The sequence below is a fragment of the Nematostella vectensis genome, chromosome 11 (genome assembly GCF_932526225.1).
Source record: "Nematostella vectensis chromosome 11, jaNemVect1.1, whole genome shotgun sequence".
NCBI lineage: Eukaryota > Metazoa > Cnidaria > Anthozoa > Actiniaria > Edwardsiidae > Nematostella > Nematostella vectensis.
In genome coordinates, this window is record NC_064044.1 from 8,711,137 (window position 1) to 8,726,406 (window position 15,270).

General features: G+C 39.3%; 1 protein-coding gene across 1 annotated transcript; it reads left to right on the plus strand.

Annotated features, from left to right (window-relative positions):
- Nucleotides 1-386: 386 nt before the first annotated feature.
- Nucleotides 387-13,041, plus strand: LOC5508652 (sorting nexin-17). Its single transcript, XM_032377395.2, has 15 exons — nucleotides 387-545; nucleotides 2,848-2,922; nucleotides 3,604-3,786; nucleotides 7,362-7,472; nucleotides 7,751-7,841; nucleotides 8,305-8,389; nucleotides 8,730-8,892; nucleotides 9,029-9,169; nucleotides 9,692-9,754; nucleotides 10,347-10,451; nucleotides 10,783-10,866; nucleotides 10,937-11,002; nucleotides 11,505-11,606; nucleotides 12,110-12,220; nucleotides 12,351-13,041. The coding sequence occupies exons 1-14, from the start codon at nucleotides 486-488 to the stop codon at nucleotides 12,218-12,220; spliced, it is 1,440 nt and encodes a 479-aa protein (XP_032233286.1). The 5' UTR covers nucleotides 387-485; the 3' UTR covers nucleotides 12,351-13,041.
- Nucleotides 13,042-15,270: the final 2,229 nt, after the last annotated feature.

Sequence of the window (15,270 nt, forward strand, 5' to 3'; positions counted from 1 at the left end):
AATCTCTTTTTGAAAGTTCATTTATGCCCTGAGCCAGTCGGTATTCATTTTGTCTGAGCATAATTAAATCTAGATTGACACTTACATAAAAACATAAAAAAACGAGTTCCAAGAGCCAGGTTTTCTGGACGCAATGAAGGGCCACAAGAACGAATTTGTTAGACTAAATTAGGATATAATTACAAAGCCACAAGTAACTCCATTTTGCACTTATCACCAGATATAACCTTCTTTGGAGCCAATGCACACAATTGCGTTACCCACTCTGGATTCATTTGTTCATTCTTAGAAAAGAAGCCCCTAGTTCTTGCAAACCACACCCCAGCCCTCCCCCGCTATAAAAAAGCATTCTCTCGTGCTGCCTGGTGCCAACCTCTGCCACCCAATCACGTGACCACCGTATCAATAACAAGCAACATGGCGGCTGCCGGACATACAAACACCTCGACAGCGCTCTCCTAGATACTCAAAGACGCCTTCTAAATATGCATTTCTCCATACCAGACACAGTAGAAGTAAAGGACAGAAGTGGATCTACTTTTCTGGTAGGATAACCTCCTTCAAAGGTTTATTTCTGTTGATTGTATAAAAGATTTCTTGAATGGATGGTATCTTGAAAGCTCGTGAGGGATTGAATTAGCCTTCAATTTGGTATTTGATTTCTTCACCTTAAACCTAACACCGTGCAATCGAAATCTTATTCAATTAGCTGGTATTATGGAGATGCGTTTCGTGTTTTGATCTGCGGGAAAGCTTTAGTCGATAACATCAATCACATGTTTTCCGCTGTTTGGAGTTTTCTGCATTATCGAAAACTCTGCCTTAATCCTCTTAAATACTTTAGTTCCTCTGTTTGAAAGAAGTATTCGATATCAATAGGATATGATATACTCTTCTAGAATGCCAATTGCGTTAGAATTTCACTGCGATTCGTTACTTTTGTTATTCGGGCGTAAATGCTTTTAGACGTCTCGAATGTAAAGTCGTTCAGTTGACACTAGCTTTTTATAATAAAAATTTACAGCTTTCTGTGATCACCAGAACAAAAGGAAATCACTTATTTAGTGTACCTAGTCATTATTTTATGAATTTTGATATCTATTTCCTTGATAAACCTTTAAGTAAGATTCTCTTCATTCTGATGCTTTCAAGCAAAAAATTCAATAAACACTACTAGACTATACTTAATGATTTCAATCAAACTTAGAACTGAATAAACACCATCAATCATTCAACATTCCATTTTTATTTAGAAATCTGTTATACATTTTTTGCTACATTTGTATTTCCACTTTCCTTCCTGTAAAAAAATATCACCCATATCATATACCCAGAAATTGTGTTCTTAATAACTTACCTGAAGGCCTACCTTAACTTATCAGGCGTGATATTTATCATGCATAATGTCTCCTGAATGTTTCCTAGTAACTAGAAAACATGTCGCACGCTATGTGTCTTCTAGTTTAGACAGGCCTTAAAAATATTGCCCCAATTTAACCAATGTTCCTATGTCAAGGAATATGTAGATTTTATGGAATAATTTTTATCTTTTTATTTTGGCAATAATTGCTTAAACTTGCATTAGTAAAGTTTTCCGTAAGAAATTTTGTCTGCATTTGAGCCAGGAGATTAAGTCTGCTAGACACGTAATTTCTACATATAACCAAGTTTTAATCTGACAAAATCTAGCTTGCTGTATTAGCTCTTTCCCAAATATTAAAGTTGGCTGTCAGATGTCACTTAGTCTAAGGGGCAACCCTACAATAACACACTTAGTTATAATTATCATTACACCTATTATATCTTTATCTTGTATGATCACAGGTAGCCCAAGCTCTTTGTTTGTCCCTAATGATATTAACGGTAAACATAGGGCAAAAACAAAATTAGTGTTAATCCGACAGAATCTAGCTTGCTGTATTAGCTCTTTCCCAAACATTAAAGTTGGCTGGCAGGTGTCACTTAGTCTAAGGGGCAACCCTACAATAACACACTTAGTTATAATTATTATTATACCCATTATATCTTTATCTTGTATGATCACAGGTAGCCCAAGCTCTTTGTTTGTCCCTAATGATATTAACGGTAAACATAGGGCAAAAACAAAATTAGTGTTAATCTGACAAAATCTAGCTTGCTGTATTAGCTCTTTCCCAAATATTAAAGTTGGCTGGCAGATGTCACTTAGTCTAAGGGGCAACCCTACAATAACACACTTAGTTATAATTATCATTATACCCATTATATCTTTATCTTGTATGATCACAGGTAGCCCAAGCTCTTTGTTTGTCCCTTATGATATTAACGGTAAACATAGGGCAAAAACAAAATTAGTGAAAAATAAAAACAAGTTGTTGAAAAGACGTGTGTAGTCTAGTGTTGTGTTTATGTTTACTTTTTGCGTGTTCTCTGGCCGTATTAAAGCGCTTTTTAAAGATTCACGATTTGAACCCTTACCAGAACAAAGTGAAAGGTAGGAAAGTAATTTTGGACATGCCTCATCTTCCGTCCTCAAAAACACACTTCCTCCCTCTTAATCATGCTCAAATCACGGTGACATCCTCACAGATAGTTGGAGTCCAACCAGCCCAAACCTCAGCGCCACACGATTTTCCATTGCAGAGGAATCCGGCAGAATATTCGACTTTTTTTTTTTTGTCGTCGTAATATTGTTGGCATGCATGTTTTGAATATTTAAGTGTAAAACTTTGATGGATATTTCAAGATTTCTTTATATGACTTGTCTTTAAATATTGAATAAAAACAATGACAAAGGTGTGCGTGGCAAAGGCTCTTTAACTGTGTTATTCGTGCAAGATAATGAAGTTAATTATTGTCTCATTTCAGGCCTATAACATCCATATAAATGGAGCATTGCATTCTGCAGTGAGATTCTCAGATCTTTATCAGTTTAACGAACAGGTAAAGTGACCATTTCTTTATTACTAGTCTAGGTAACCAGAGATGAGGGTAGAGAGCCAGAAGCCGAGACTCCAGACTGAGGGCTGATACTCAAGACTAATAGGCCAAGAGTCAAATGAGATATCTGAAATATTGAAAATATGATTTCAGGGTTTTCACATTAGTTTGAATTTTTCCCCTCTACTGGATGTTATTATCTATAAAACATTGCATAGCCAAAACATTATTATGATGATTGGTCCCTTGATTGATTTCTTGCATGAAGTCTTCCGGTATTCCACTTTTCCCTCAGTCTCGAGTCTCAACCTTTGATTTCCTACTTTTAACATGTTAAACTTTAAGGGACAAATAACTTCCCTTTTTCCCAGCCAAAACAAGATGTTTTCCCATTAGGTGCATTTTGTCCCATCCCTTGTTCCATCTCTTGGGGTTCCTAAGGTGCCAAGGCATGTCCCTAGCGGCTGTGCAAGGTAAGAGTACAGCCCTCCATGGCTACCAAAAAGCTGGTCACTTCTTATTTTTAGGATCATTAAATACTATTCTTTTATTATATATAATACCCATGACTGTACAAGTCTTGACTGTGATCCCTCTAACAGTTCCCAAAATACAGAAGACAAAAAACATTTCTTTTAACATGTGCAATAATACCAATAGTAATTTTGTGCCATCTCCTTTTAGCTGAAAAAAGAGTATGGAAATAGGATCACTGCCCGGTTCCCACCTCGCAAGATTTTATCCTTGACGGCTGTGCAGGTCGAGGAGCGGCGAGACCAGCTTGAGAAATACCTCCAAGGCATCTGCCAAGACCCTGATGTCGCCAACAGCTCTACCTTTACGGACTTCCTCCGCAACTGCCAGAAGGTGAGGTAGTTTGGAAAGCCTGTTGCCTGCCCTTAACAGATGCAGTTTTGTTTGGAGACTGACCTTATGCACTGTTGTGTGAATGGCAAAAGAACCCCACCCTACCCCTTATTATATTAGATCGCAATCCTATATGAAGTTATGAAAATAGAGATATTTTTTTTATTATTGGAGGTGTAGCTGCCATTCTTGATACTCCAGTTTAGAGTTATGGCTCATGGTCATGGCTACTCCTTCACATTCTGTCCCGTCTGTCATCCCATTTAGAAGTGTCAGTTGGTAACTGGTACCCCCTCCCCATTTGGAAATAGCTGTTAGTCATTGATACCCCCCCCTCATTTGGAAATAGCTGTGGGTCATTGATACCCCCTCCCCATTTGGAAATAGCTGTTAGTCATTGATATCCCCTCCCCATTTGGAAATAGCTGTTGGTCATTTATACCCCAACCCCATTTGGAAATAGCTGTGGGTCATTGATACCCCCTCCCCATTTGGAAATAGCTGTTAGTCATTGATATCCCCTCCCCATTTGGAAATAGCTGTTGGTCATTTATACCCCAACCCCATTTGGAAATAGCTGTTGGTCATTGATACCCCCTCCCCATTTGGAAATAGCTGTTGGTCATTTATACCCCAACCCCATTTGAAAATAGCTGTTGGTCATTGATACCCCCACCCCATTTGTAAATAGCTGTTAGTCATTAGTACTCCCTCCTGATTTAGAGATAGCTGTTAGTCATAAGTACCCCCTTCCCATTTGGAAATAGCTGTTAGTCATTAGTACCCCCTTCCCATTTGGAAATAGCTGTTAGTCATTGATACCCCTCCCCATTTGGAAATAGCTGTTGGTCATTAGTACCCCCTCCCCATTTGGAAATAGCTGTTAGTCATTAGTACCCCCTTCCCATTTGGAAATAGCTGTTAGTCATTAGTACTCCCTCCCCATTTGGAAATAGCTGTTGGTCATTAGTACCCCCTCCCCATTTGGAAATAGCTGTTAGTCATTAGTACCCCCTCCCCATTTGGAAATAGCTGTTGGTCATTAGTACTCCCTCCCCATTTGGAAATTGCAGTTAGTCATTAGTACCCCCTCCTCATTTGGAAATAGCTGTTGGTCATTAGTACTCCCTCCCCATTTGGAAATAGCTGTTGGTCATTAGTACTCCCTCCCCATTTGGAAATAACTGTTAGTCATTGATACCCCACCCCATTTGGAAAAAGCTGTTAGTCATTAGTACCCCATCCCCATTTGGAAATTGCTGTTAGTCATTAGTACCCCAACCCCATTTGGAAATTGCTGTTAGTCATTAGTACCCCCTCCCCATTTGGAAATAGCTGTTGGTCATTAGTACACCCTCCCCATTTGGAAATTGCTGTTAGTCATTAGTACCCCAACCCCATTTGGAAATTGCTGTTAGTCATTAGTACCCCCTCCCCATTTGGAAATAGCTGTTGGTCATTAGTACCCCATCCCCATTTGGAAATTGCTGTTAGTCATTAGTACCCCAACCCCATTTGGAAATTGCTGTTAGTCATTATTACCCCCTCCCCATTTGGAAATAGCTGTTGGTCATTAGTACCCCATCCCCATTTGGAAATAGCTGTTAGTTATTAGTACCCCATCCCCATTTGGAAATAGCTGTTGGTCATTAGTACACCCTCCCCATTTGGAATGTCTGTGGTTCATTGTTACCCCCTCCCCATTTGGAAATAGCTGTTAGTTATTAGTACCCCTCCCCATTTGGAAATAGCTGTTGGTTATTAGTACCCCTCCCCATTTGGAAATTGCTGTTAGTCATTAGTACCCCATCCCCATTTGGAAATAGCTGTTAGTTATTAGTACCCCATCCCCATTTGGAAATAGCTGTTGGTCATTAGTACACCCTCCCCATTTGGAATGTCTGTGGTTCATTGTTACCCCCCTCCCCATTTGGAAATAGCTGTTAGTTATTAGTACCCCTCCCCATTTGGAAATAGCTGTTGGTCATTAGTACCCCCTCCCCATTTGGAAATTGCTGTTAGTCATTAGTACCCCCTCCCCATTTGGAAATAGCTGTTGGTCATTAGTACCCCCTCCCCATTTGGAAATAGCTGTTGGTCATTAGTACCCCCTCCCCATTTGGAAATAGCTGTTGGTCATTAGTACCCCCTCCCCATTTGGAAATTGCTGTTAGTCATTAGTACCCCCTCCCCATTTGGAAATAGCTGTTGGTCATTAGTACCCCATCCCCATTTGGAAATAGCTGTTAGTTATTAGTACCCCTCCCCATTTGGAAATAGCTGTTGGTCATTAGTACCCCCTCCCCATTTGGAAATAGCTGTTGGTCATTAGTATCTCATCCCCATTTGGAAATAGCTGTTGGTCATTAGTACACCCTCCCCATTTGGAAATAGTTGTTGGTCATTTATACCCCCACCCCATTTGAAAATAGTTGTGGGTCATTGATACCCCCTCCCCATTTGGAAATAGCTGTTAGTCATTATTACCCCCTCCTCATTTGGAAATAGCTGTGGGTCATTGATACCCCCTCCCCATTTGGAAATAACTGTTAGTCATTGATACCCCACCCCATTTGGAAAAAGCTGTTGGTCATTAGTACCCCCTTCCCATTTGGAAATAGCTGTTAGTCATTATTACCCCCTCCTCATTTGGAAATAGCTGTGGGTCATTGATACCCCCTCCCCATTTGGAAATAACTGTTAGTCATTGATACCCCACCCCATTTGGAAAAAGCTGTTGGTCATTAGTACCCCCTTCCCATTTGGAAATAGCTGTTAGTCATTAGTACCCCAATCCCATTTGGAAATAGCTGTTAGTCATTAGTACCCCAATCCCATTTGGAAATAGCTGTTAGTCATTAGTACTCCCTCCCCATTTGGAAATTGCTGTTAGTCATTAGTACCCCCTCCCCATTTGGAAATAGCTATTGGTCATTAGTACTCCCTCCCCATTTGGAAATTGCAGTTAGTCATTAGTACCCCCTCCCCATTTGGAAATAGCTGTTGGTCATTAGTACCCCTCCCCATTTGGAAATAGCTGTTGGTCATTAGTACCCCCTTCCCATTTGGAAATAGCTGTTGGTCATTAGTACTCCCTCTCCATTTGGAAATTGCTGTTAGTCATTATTACCCCCTCCTCATTTGGAAATAGCTGTTGGTCATTAGTACCCCTTGTGTGGTACCATTGTCTGCAGGCACCCAGCACAAGTCGCATGTTGTTTTGTTGCATTGTTTCTTAACGTCAACTGGCGAATGGTAGTAATGAATTTACTGTTGGTCATTGGTACCCCCTGCTCACCCCACCCTCCCAAGGTAGCTGACACCTGTTTACCCCCCACCCCCTATTTAGTCCCGGTATGGGGCAAGTGTGTTGACTGGCTCTCTCTCTCTCACTGGCATTACTTTTCAGGGTCATGTGGTTGGCTTTATTTTCATCAGCTAGGCATTTTTCTACAATCTTCCAAAAAAAGTTGTAGCAGACACAACAGACAGATTATTGTGTTTATCCAAGAAACAAACAGCCTTTGTGTGTCGTTTGACAATTCATTAAGATTTTTGTAAAATGATTTTGTTAGGAAACCTTGCAAGCTCTTTCAGAGACAGTTACTCTGGATGTTTACTTGATGAATGGGTCAAAGGTCTCACTGAAGGTCTTATCGACTGACAGCACAGATGATGTCTTAGAGGTACAACATATTACAAACATATGTAGAGTATAAACAGTCAACTCTTTGCTTAAAGACGAGGTCTTATACATACCTGAAGTCCTTGCCAACTGACACCATACATGACAGCTTAGAGGTACACAAATAGAAAATTTTACACTCTATTATTTGCTAAAAGATACTCAAATGTGTATCCAATTTTTGGATCCTCCTTAGTGGATTTTTTCTAGTGTAGTCCTCAGTTATTGTACCACCTTGTGCATTTTCTTCTGTGGCTGACCGTTTTATGTCTCTTGTAGGCTGCAATGCGTGAGATTAAGCTCAGTGAAGAGCTCTTCCATTATTTTGCACTTTTTTTAATCAAAAGAGAAGAGGATGGGGAAGCGACAAGTAAGCTTGACTTAGATACCATAAAGCACAAAACAATTTTCACCTTTTTGAGGTTTATGTGAGGTTTTCCACTTTTTATTGAAGTTCTTCTTACCAAGGAGTTTGGACAGTGGAACTGGAGAAAACAACCTTCTAGCTAATCGTAATATTTTGCCTTTTTGCACAGGGGATATGTGATCTCACACTCTCCACTTTCCTTAGAAATTTCTTTTTTAAATCTTTGTGGGGGTTTAAACACGAACGTGCACTATAAAAGGGATATTTTCCCAAGCTCTTGCTCAAGTCATAAGTCAGTCACAACTAGAATTCGTTGGGTGCGGACCCCCATAACTGCCAGAAGAAAATATAGCAAAAAACACAGCCTAATATCTTGAAAAGTTACCACAGGATAAACATTTTTTGATTTTTAATACAAAGTATTCTGGGAAGAGCAATAAACCTAGGCTGAATATTTTGTTTTCAGTTCAAAGAAAGTTGCAGGAGTTTGAGTGTCCCTACCTCAGCGTTAAGAATTTGAAGGGAACTCACCGGATCGCTGTCAGGAAAAAGTGAGTTTTACTGAATGTTGCTAAAAGCAGAGCCAAGAGAAGAGGGCAGGTTAAAGGTGTGGCGCTTTTATACTGTATGTTGCAGGCTTAAAACCTGTTTGTTTTTGTTGTTGTTGTTGTTGTTCAGAGCCGTAGCAGGCAAACATTAAGAAAATAAAATATTGGGGGGGGGCACAGCCACGCCCCTACTGGTCATTTACTTATAATTTGAAAAAAAATTAGATTGGCCCAGTGCCCCTACCCCTGCTATGGTCTTGTTATTTTTGTTTATATTTTGTGTTGATTTTTTATTTAGCAATTATCACTTTATAAATGAATGATATTTATGAATTGTTTTCAGTTTCTGGGATTCCAAGTTAGAAGATAGGATAATCGAGGACAAGATCGGTATGAACTTATTGTATGTCCAAGCCATCAGTGATATAGAGAGAGGCTGGGTGGTGGGGCCCAAAGAAGCCTACTCCCGACTTGAAGAACTCAAAGAAACTGGCTCAAAGAAAGAGGTAAAGTGTGTCCCATCACCGCGCCCACTCTTAGATAGACTACCAGACAATACTGATATGCAATTCTAATCAAATATTTACAGATTAGCTTGGTGTTATGTGTTCTTTCCTTAACTTTGATCTCCCTGTATTTTAGTACCTGCGATTAGCCAGGATGATGAAGTACTATGGGTTCATCCAGTTCAAGCCATGTTTTACTAATTATCCAACTGACAACACCCGTGTACTTATCAGCTGCGGTGACAGAGAATTAAACTTTAGGTTACAAACAGAAGATGTGAGTATAAGCTTTGCTGGATTAATGATCAGGTGCATAGCTTGTTGCAAAGGATATGCCCGCATCCTCTCTTGGTCCTCTCTCTCAACCACCAAGAATTAAGTGATTTCTTATTGAAGGATCACAATTATTTTTAACTCATAAATGCTTGCAAAGAATTGTGTTAAAAATTCCGATTAAAGCTTAGAGGTATGAAAGGTGCTCTTGTTATGTTATCAACTTGTGAAATAACTAGAAAATACATTTGCATTCACAAGTTGGCTCACAGAGCCTTTAATTCCATAAAATAACAACTGTTAAATGTGTCCCCTTCCCCCATATCCTCTCCCACTCAGAAAATCCTGACTATGAGCCTGATAATAATTTAATCCCAAATTACCATAATTTAATGAGGCAGTGTAACAGTATGTGTCTGCTCCCTTGACATTTAGAGAAAATGATTTAGAAAACCCCTTATTGTTGAATTCACCATTGAAATGCTTAGTGTGCACCTCAACTTACCAAGTCTTCAAATCCTCACAGAATAAGATCCAAGAAGGAAGTTTCAAAGTGACTCGCATGAGATGCTGGAGAATTACCTCCTCTGTGAGTTGACCATTCTCCCTCTGCAATTTGACCATTCTCCCTCTGCAATTTGACCATTCTCCCTCTGCAATTTGACCATTCTCCCTCTGCAATTTGACCATTCTCCCTCTGCAATTTGACCATTCTCCCTCTGCAATTTGACCATTCTCCCTCTGCAATTTGACCATTCTCCCTCTGCAATTTGACCATTCTCCCTCTGCAATTTGACCATTCTCCCTCTGCAAATTGACCATTCTCCCTCTGCAATTTGACCATTCTCCCTCTGCAATTTGACCATTCTCCCTCTGCAATTTGACCATTCTCCCTCTGCAATTTGACCATTCTCCCTCTGCAATTTGACCATTCTCCCTCTGCAATTTGACCATTCTCCCTCTGCAATTTGACCATTCTCCCTCTGCAATTTGACCATTCTCCCTCTATAAGTTGACCTTCATTCTCTACAAGTTGCCCATTCTGCTTTTCGACACATTATAACCAATACAAGTAACTTAGTGTTTGAGTACCTAACTTGTCTGGGCTTTGCCAAAGCTTAGTGATACACCATCTTTCATGAAGTCCATACAACATTGATTTAAATAATTACTCATTTCAGCAAACTACGACTGATGAGGGGAAAAAAGAAGAGTCATTAGAGCTGGCATTTGAGTACCTACTTACCAGAGATTGTCTACAATGGATAACTGTATACAGCGGTCAGGTATTAATCAAATTCAAGATTCGCTTGCAATTGAATAGCAGAACATTTAAAGGAGAATATCACTTAATTTTGTCTTAACTTGATGTCCAATAAAATAGTATTTTTGAAGGTTTGGTATCTGGTTATTAGGCAACTGAGTCATAAGGCAGCCGTTTGCCTTATGACATTCATGAATAAAAGTCACATTCCTGATGTGGATAGAGAATATAGTTCTAGTTTTTTTTTGGTTATGGTGTTGATGGTGATCAAATAATGATCTAATGTAATGATGACTATGATTATGGTAATGATGGTGATGTTAATCTAAATTCTAATTTCATTTTGTTTTCAGGCAATTCTGATGAGCCTTTGTCTTCAGAGCATAGTTGATGAAATAATCCGACTGAAGCAAAACAAAAGTTTAAAAGCTCCAAGGGTAGGGTTTCTTTGTCTAAATACATATGTTTTAATACTATATCTTATTGACCATCACTCATATTTTCTAGCACAAAGAAAGAACCAATGGGAATTTCCAAAGGTGCAACTCAGTATCTTCAACTGCTTCCAATGAGGTAAGATTGCCTGTATCTCTCATCTCTGTATCTCATATCATGTAAACAGCCTGCCATGCATTAACAGGGCTGGAGCTAGGGATGTATCTCATATCATATCAACAGCCTGCCATGCATTAACAGGGATGTAGGAATGTATCTCATATCATATCAACAGCCTGCCATGCATTAACAGGGATGTAGGGATGTATCTCATATCATATCAACAGCCTGTCATGCATTAAGAGGGCTGGAGCTAGGGATGTATCTCATATCATATCAACAGCCTGCCATGCATTAACAGGGATGTAGCTGGGGATGGGATACATGGGTCAATGTGCCCCTTACAAATTTCTTAATGTTTCTGTATCCACCACCCCCCCCCCCCCCCTCCCCATCCCAATCGAAGCCATCCACAGCTAAAATTCTTTATTACGCCGGCCATTAGCCATTCTATTGTTAAATAGCCAATTGTGGGAAGATGGCGCTACTTACATTGTGTTTTAATTTTCTTCTTTTTCAGGCGGATGAGGAAGCCCCTCCTTCAAGCTCAAAACCAGCAGCTCCTACCCTCTCTGCCCCCACATTCGAGTCTGGGGCAAAAAAGAAAATCCTTAAGCCACAGGTAAATTCAATTTTTTTTCTATTTATCAATCAAAATATAATTCCACATCACTTTTACACATTAAACTTTAAAGGGTAACTGCAAGCTAAATACAACCAGGACTCGTATTTAGATGTAAAAACAAAAAATACGCTTACTGTAGGTGTTTTCGCGCGGTTATAGTTCTTTTTCGAGAATTTTGATGTTTCGCCGCCATCTTGGATGTTTTGCTCTTTGTTACCATGAGCAGTGGATGTTTGTTTAGTCACACGATTACAAAAATGGAATAATAACTTTGAAGAACCAATCACTGCCGTAAGATATGTTTATAAAAAAGGAAATATGATTTTTGGCCGACATTTGAAAAAAAAATTACTTGGACAGTGCATGGCTTCTTGGTCAGTTTAAACATGCAATGTTAATGTTAGTATAATCTTATGAAAATTCTGTGGACTCATCGACGGGAGTGTACTATTGCTGTAAGGAAAAAAGAGGCTTTGAGCTTTTTTTTTTGTAATTTTCAGAACAAAGTCCAAGGCGGTTACGCTCAGGTCCCCCAGAGACAAGCTCCACCAAGCGATGATAATACCAAAACCAACGAAGTCTTCGAAGGCATCGGAAATGATGATCTCTAGGTATTAGCATGATTGACAAGCACCGCCTAAGGGAATGACCATTTGATGTAGAGAATGGATGGAGGGGGGGGGGGGGGGTTATTCCTATACATGATATATATTTTGGACTAAGTCTCCTTTTTCTCTGCAGAATTGCTCTTCAGGATTTGCTTTCGCAGGAAAGTTGTGTTCTATCTTTTTTTGGTAATTGCCCAACCACCCTTTCTCTTAAGTATTTCATTGTCCTTTCCGTACTAACAATACAAGGGGCGTTGCTTAAGTGACCAACTCATTCTTCCGGGTATGCATTGCAATTCCAAACAAATTTGGTTTCCGACTAGGCTAATTTTCAAGAAGAATTAAAAGGTGGTCATACTTTCTATGCTATGATTGGAAATATTCAGGCCCTTAATCTCAGTCGATTGACCCATGTGACAATATGTATATTTTTTCAATTTAATAACTTTTTAAAAGATGGGTAGTACTTTTTAAACTTGTTTAATTTCTGTACGGGGCCAAGGGGAAGTTTTGTCCATTGCTGGCTCTTATACTTCGTAGACAGTATGCAACCTTTTGTTTAAAGAATAGCTTTGTCTACATTTAAACTGACCGGCCGCAGTGCATCATGCAAAAAGTGAGTTAGTCAATCAAAAATTTCACTGGTCTCTTGACATATCATCATTACACAAAATTAACTAAACTTTTATTTGATATGTCTATAAGATCACTCAAGACAGTGGATAAACGACAGAGCAAAAAAAATGGCAAGTTTTTCCAAAATAAGGTCTGGTTAACTTCGGTAAGCTTAAATTTTTGCATAGAGGTTTCTTATGTTATGTAAACCAACATACTAAAAGGGTCTTTTTCTTATGGATTCGTCTTCGAGATATGAGACTTGAAGTGCAATTTTCAAATGTTCAAAGTATGAATTCTCCTCGTTTTGGGGAGAAGTCGGGCTCTGATCAGAAATTAAGCCAACTTTGCTCGCTAATATCTAAATTGCATATCTTCTAAATTTCTTTAAAATTTGGAATAAAGCTTTAGGTCAGAGGAACTCCTTGTGTTTGGAATCTTGAGCTTATATATTGGGAATTGCAAAATTTCATGCCATTTTTGGCTCTCATGATCTTGGGCTAGCAGAGGCGAGTGAAAAGTTCAAAAGAGAAACGAGAGAAGAGAGAAAGAAGTTTTTCCCTCTTTTTCATTCCACGAAATACGTCGGCTTTTATGCATGCTGAAAAATCCGCTTATTTGAGACCAGTGCCATGTCTGTGAATGATGATTTCTAAACTCTAACTTGTCAGATTATTTCTCTGACTAATTGTACAAAATTATATACCAAATTACAATAAAACGAATCATTGATAATGTGTTTCTTTCTGGGTCTACACATGGAAGGTTGTGTATAGTTTACCTTGTGTCGAACTCGTTTTTCAAGCAAGCTGCATGTGACATAACAGTATAACTGGGTTCAATTATGCAAGGATGCCTTAGAAGCCTGAGTGTTATACCTATTTCAATTGGCTGATTGCATCTTTTATCTGCACCGGAAATTTGTGTACCCCCTCCTGGAAATTTGTAAAATCAAAGAGAAAATAGAAGAAATTTCAAATATATCGTATGGAACTTAATAAATAGAGTTACCCCTCCTCCTGAAGTTTATGGCCTATATACTTCTCCCACTGAAAATCTAAGAGTTTTGGCTACCCCTCCCCCCTCAGAATTTCTTTCTTCTTAATTGCCACCCCCCTTTCTGGAAACTTAGGCCTCTGGAGACCCCCTCCCCCCCCCCCCCCCCCCCCCCCCCCCATAGGATTCTTTAGGTCCTCAACCCCCCGGTGCAGATAAAAGATCAGCCATTAACACATTGACCCCTAAACCGGCCTGTACCGGCTTTGAGAAGTACCCACAACCCAAAAAATTCATAAATGCAAAATAAACACAACAAGATGAAGATACTCAGGCATCAGTCTAAGGGATAAATGGTCTTGCAGATATGCATCCAACCAAGGTGTTGGCATCTACTCTTAAGCCAAATAATAGCACAGGTTCTTTGACAAATCTCAAATCGAACAAGGAAAGAAAGCAGAATCACCCCTCTTAACAAAACGCTTAAAATACCACAGAGGGGAGCGATGAGATCAGCAAACACAGCTCAAGACAAATAGATACCTTTATTCTGATCCTCCAGGTTCATTTCCATGGCCTCAAAACACAATGTCCACTCCTTGAAGGCTTGTAAAACCACTTGGATGCTATTAAGGATTGCAAAGCATTCTGGGAGATACAGGGAAAAATTCATGATGGAAGGGCCAGTCAACATTCCTCTCCCCAAAGTCAGATGGTCTTTTCACCCCGAAGCCAAACAAATCAATTCCAGGTCATACAGACCCAGAATAGCAGTGTGAACAATTTTGGAATCAATTTGATTTCAGAAAAGACAGCATTTAGGAGGGCTGTGGTGATTCATTAGAAAATTATTTTCTCATCCAGGTAAAGCTAAACAAGAAAAAATCACCATGAATCCACCTTTGCTTGCAAATATCCATAAGCACAGCACTCAATTATGGCCCAATACACTTCATGATGTCCTGAGACACTCTCCTAATATGCTTATAGCTGTATTTTTTATGAAAAAAAAAACAACCATCAACTTGTGCTCGCATCAGCACAATGACAAGGGATTAAAAGTGGGGACCGCAAAGCACTGTTGGAAAGCTTGGATGCCGCTGACTAAGTGCAGCTGTGTTTGACTTTGACGGGCTGTATAGAACTCAGAATATGGGGGGAGGTATCTGTTTTCAGTCAGTTTTTTGTAAATTCAGCTCAAAAATAGAGTCAATTTTTCGTCTATTTTTCGTAACAACCTGTTTAAAAGTATTTTTATTCCCATCCTTTTTTGTGTTTGTTGAAAAAAAGGCTACATTTCTGATCCTGTTTGTATACATCGTGTTCCGAAAGTAGTTCGCCAACAATCTCTTAGTGTCTTGTTGGTCAAACAATGCGATGCCATCGACATGACGAAAAAACATGACTTCACGTTTCCAATAAGCTCATTTCAAATCAAATAA

Excerpts from the sequence above, each read along its gene's own strand:
- LOC5508652 (XM_032377395.2), top strand. The coding sequence starts at position 486 with ATGCATTTCTCCATACCAGACACAGTAGAAGTAAAGGACAGAAGTGGA. Across the intron at positions 8,390-8,729 it reads CGGATCGCTGTCAGGAAAAA|TTTCTGGGATTCCAAGTTAG; the intron begins GTGAGTTTTACT and ends AATTGTTTTCAG. Across the intron at positions 9,755-10,346 it reads GCTGGAGAATTACCTCCTCT|CAAACTACGACTGATGAGGG; the intron begins GTGAGTTGACCA and ends TACTCATTTCAG.